At 42.1% G+C, this 4,897-nt stretch overlaps 1 protein-coding gene across 1 annotated transcript; it reads left to right on the top strand.

Moving 5' to 3' along the window:
* Positions 1-3,114: 3,114 nt before the first annotated feature.
* Positions 3,115-4,213, top strand: LOC143957691 (olfactory receptor-like protein OLF3). Its single transcript, XM_077467386.1, has one exon. It carries the CDS (start codon positions 3,133-3,135, stop codon positions 4,066-4,068), a length of 936 nt encoding a protein of 311 aa, XP_077323512.1. The 5' UTR covers positions 3,115-3,132; the 3' UTR covers positions 4,069-4,213.
* The last annotated feature ends 684 nt before the right edge of the window (positions 4,214-4,897 follow it).

The following is a 4,897-nucleotide window of genomic DNA, read 5'->3' as shown; positions in this document are numbered from 1 at the left end:
TGTCTTTGCCATTTAAAAATGGCACCGCCAAGATACAGCGCTGATGTCCTGTGTATTTCGGCGGCGCTCTGTAGTTCTCGGGCGCTCTCAGCAGCTTTCGGCCACACTCGGCCGTTCTCGGTGGCTTTCCGAAAGCCGCCGAGAATGGCCGAGGATAGCTGAGAACGGCTGAAGATAGCCTTGAACGGCCGAAGATAGCCGAGAATGGCCGAAGATAGCCGAGAACGGCCGAGTGCAGCGAAAATACCTGGAAGCCACCGAGAGCAGCAGAAAGGCTTAGAAACAGCGGGGGATCGGCGTATAACATGCACCCCCGATTTCCCCCTAATTTTAGGGGGAAAAAAGTGCGTGTTATACGCTGATAAATACGGTAGTTTCCTGCAATAGTGTGGCAATGATGCTGTACTAAATTGAAAACAAAGTATGGTACTCACATTAATACACCTCATACATTGCAAAGTATGGCACTCACATATTACATGTTAAATCACCACAACATCAAACCAACGTGTAAATATGAAGAAATATGAATTGAAGTCTTTGATCCTTTTTTACAGGAAGGACAAAAATGCTTATGCCGCGTACACACGAGCAGAACGTTGAACAGAAAAAGTCAGACGGAAGCTATTGGCTATTGAACTTCCTTTTTCTAGTCCCTTTGTATGTGTTGTACGTCACCATGTTTTTGACGGTCGGACTTTGGTGTGATCGTGTGTACGCAATTCAGCTGAATTCCTTCGGAACTCCCTTGGAAAAAGCTTCAGAGTTTATTTTGACAAGAAAATCGGTCATGTGTACAGGGCATTAGAGACTCGAAACTGGAAAGTTCCTCTGCTGTAGACACTCCACTTATTTCCTCCACTTAGGGATAAGGATGAGGGAAGTAACTTGCCCTGAGACATAATTAAAAGGTTCTGAAGTGTATTATGTTTATTAAAAATAGTTGGACAGATAAAAAAAAAGTATTGTATTGCACTCACATAACCGGCACTGGTGTGTACAGCTTGTGCGGATGTGTTCCCTTGTAGCTGGCATGCGGGCCAAGCCTCATTGCTACCGCCAGCCTGGATGTGATGTCACATGAGATACGAAAGTGATGAATTCCCGCTCTAACATACATTTCACTGTGATTGGCGTCTTCATCCTTATCCCAAATTGGAGGAAATAAGTGGAGCGGTTACTGCAGAGGAACGTTCACCACATACTAGTGGTGAAGATAAAAGGATATCCTCATACTGAAGCACTTAAGGCCCCTTTCACACTGGGGCGGTTTTCAGGCGTTACAGCGCTAAAAATAGCGCCTGTGTAGCGCCTGAAAAAAACCGGCCCCTTTAACTCCAGTGTGAAAGCCGGAGGGCTTTCACACTGGAGCGATGCGCTGGCAGGACAGTGAAAAAAGTCCTGCTAGCCGCATCTTTGGAGCGGTGAAGGAGCGGTGTATTCACCGCTCCTAAACCGCTCCTACCCATTGAAATCAATGGGACAGCGCGGCAATACCGCCGGCTGCAGCGGGCGCTTTGCGGGTGGTTTTAACCCTTTTCGGCCGCTAGCGGGGGTTAAAACCACCCCGCTAGCGCCCGCAGACCGCCGCTAAAACGATGGTAAAGCGCCGCTAAAAATAGCGGCGCTTTACCGCCGACGCCCGCACCGCCCCAGTGTGAAAGGGGCCTTATTGGTGTTGGGCTACAGTCACGCTGGATATTTTATACGTATTGATTTGTTATTAATTTAGTAATTTAATATATGTTCACCATTTTTATCAATGTTTGTTGATGGACTTCAATCCTAACCATTCATATTTACATTTTGGTTTGATATTGTGGTGATTTAACATGTAATATGTGAGCGCCATACTTTATGTTTGCAATTTATGAGGTGTAGTAATCATTTTCTTAAAGGGGCAGCCACAGTTTTGACTTTATTTATATTAAGGTGTCATACACCGGTAATGCTTTTTCACAATGATGCTGCACTGCTTCTGAATTCAGAATCTATACTCTCTTATATAGACTGTACCTACTTGAACTTGCTGACTTTGAGATTTGGGATATGAATTGAGTTTTTCCTAAAAGTTTTCACATAACATTGTAGTGGGAACTAACAGCAGAGGTGTTTAATCCATGAAGAAAATGTTGAAAACCTTTTCTGGACACAAGTCTTTATCTAATATACGGATTTATACAGGGGAAACAAGGTAATTTGAACGGAACAGTCCAGCAGGTTTGGAACACAGATCTTTAATTCTTACAGAAAAATAGCCATCATGAGAGGTTGCCTCCATTTAGGTAGCCAAAGATTACTCTTTTTTTTGTTCAGCCAGCTTGCTGTATGAAAAAAAATGAGTGGATTCCCCCAACCACATATTTAAGGTTAATGGGGGAATCCTCCCTGCTGAGTCTTTGTATTCTGACAGCGGGACACCCCCACCGACAGAATACACTGATCAGCACTGCAGTCCCTTGGCTGCATGTACTGATCGAATGCTGGTTTTCTAGCAGAACAGTATAACAGAAGCTTGTCCAACAACCAGCTTCTGTTGAACAGAGAGGGCTACACATAGATCGAAAGTCGGTCATTCCCAGCTGAACCAGACAAATTTCCACATAACCTTTCCTTGCACTAAGCAGTTTTCCTAGCATCGTACTTTGCCCAGTTTCTAAAACTATCTGTCCTCCAGGATCATCCACCCTTCTGACTGAGGATGAGGCAGCACCCGAGACCCAACTGTCCCTCACAAAACCTGATTCTGGTTCAACCTAAAATTTCCCCACATCAGGGCCCTGTAATGACAGAGGAAAAAGCTATTTATAGCCTTCATGGATCCCAAATTTGCTACTAGAATTGTGTCAAAACTAGACACAGGCTCTCCCAAGATGGTGTTTGGAGCTTGTTTCAGAGGAGTCCTAGGTTTAGCTTTCTATAGTGCTAAAGTAAGCAGCAGTCATGTTACTGCTCTGTTTACACAAGAAGGAAAAGTGATCATAGCGCATAACAAAGCAATACCATTCCTCCTCAAGTAGAAAAGTGGCCACCGCTATTTACTTTCCTTCTGGCAGATCCCAGGCTTGCTGAGATATCATTGTTCATCCTTTTTTTTTTATACAGGTCCAAATTTTTAAGTATTTGAATATTATGAATTACATGAATCAAACTTCTCCTCTTCAGTTTATCCTTATTGGACTGTCCACAAATAGTTATCTACAGAGTGTATATTTTGTTCTATTTTTAATAATGTACATAGCCACAGTTGTAGGTAATGCCCTTATCATCATAGTGGTCAGAATTGACAGCAGGCTTCACACCGCTATGTACTTTTTCCTTAGTAACCTATCATTCATTGATCTCTGCTTTTCTTCTGCCATTGTGCCAAAACTCTTAGTCATTACTTTAGCCAAAGACAAGAGTATTTCTTTTCTAGGCTGTGCAACCCAAATGTATTTCCACTTGGCTTTAGGAGGAACTGAATGTATCATTTTGTCCATCATGGCTTTTGACAGGTACGTGGCCATCTGCAATCCCTTACGGTACAACACTATTATGAATAAGCAGATCTGTATTCAATTGGCGGTTGGCACATGGTGCGTTAACTTTCTGAACTCCATCTCTCATGCTTTCTTTACTTTCCAGCTGCCATACTGTCGGTCAAATCATGTTGACCATTACTTTTGTGAAATGCCCCCTCTCTTCCGATTGTCTTGCAAGGATACTTTAATGAACGAAATAGCTGTATATGTTTCCGGGGGACTTGTTGCCATTTGTGCTTTTGCTCTGACGCTTATGTCTTATGTCCAAATTATTTCCACCGTCCTGAAGATTCGGTCCACTGAAGGAAGACACAAAGCTTTCTCTACCTGTGCCTCCCACCTTGCTGTAGTTTGCCTATACTACGGGGCCATTTCCTTCATGTACATGAGACCTAGAAACAGCTACTCACCAAAGAAAGACAGAGCAGTGTCAATCCTCTATACAGTAGTGACTCCAATGGTGAACCCTATGATTTATAGTATAAGGAACAAGGAAGTCAAAGGAAGTTTGAAAAGAATGATTCTTACAAAAATAAAGTCCTAATTTTCATCTATAGGTGCCAAATGCTAGGCTTTAAAACTATGTTTTTATATTTGGAAAGCAAAATGCCTTGTAAGACGTATTATTATTATTTTGGTTGGTAATAAAATATATTTTTGATGGAGAACAAAATATATAAAAAAAAAAACATATGCTTTTGTGGTACAACACAGAAAAAAGGGAAGGTCTGGTTTTTGCTCCCTGGCATTGTATGGCAAACAATTCTATACGAATGTATTGCCTTAACACAGCACACATTAGCACGCAAAATTCAGCAAAGTAACATGTAAAGGGGGCCTTCGGCTTTTGGCCCAGCAGTTAACATGGCCTTCTGTTGTGGCGTTCCTATGAGCAGTTCCTATGAGCAGGTTGTAGTACAGGCATTAGCCTGTCATTTTCCTGGGCAAATAAGGTTCTTTTTAGTCCTTTAAGGGCTGAAAATGTATTATTCCTATCACAGCAATTAAGCCTTGCTACAATAAATTCTTGTATTGAATGATTTTTGTAGTGCAGATTGTGTGGACACCTGAACATGACCTCAGCAAAGGGATAACTATGTTCATAGCAGACCACAATGCTGCAATATGGCCAAAGGCTCAATGGTTGGTTTTAGGTTGCCTTCTGTTTGTTAAAAACAACAAAAGTGTTGAAGTTCTGTACTGTAATTTATTTCCCTGTACCTTATAGAAAAACCTTCAATAAACTAAAAACAGCAAGAGATTTTGTTTAACCACTTGCTTACTGGGAACTTAAACCCCCCTCCTGTCCAGACCAATTTTCAGCTTTCAGCGCTGTCGCATTTTGAATGACAAGTGTGCGATCATACAACACT

The sequence above is a fragment of the Lithobates pipiens genome, unplaced genomic scaffold (assembly GCF_037356315.1).
Source record: "Lithobates pipiens isolate NorthernLeopardFrog02 unplaced genomic scaffold, aLitPip1_a1.2 Scaffold_54, whole genome shotgun sequence".
NCBI classification, from domain to species: Eukaryota; Metazoa; Chordata; class Amphibia; order Anura; family Ranidae; genus Lithobates; species Lithobates pipiens.
Note: the sequence above shows the minus strand (reverse complement) of the source record. Positions and strands in the feature narration are given on the sequence as shown.

Bases quoted from the DNA above. Each gene is read 5' to 3' on its own strand.
- LOC143957691 (XM_077467386.1), top strand. From the start codon at position 3,133: ATGAATTACATGAATCAAACTTCTCCTCTTCAGTTTATCCTTATTGGA.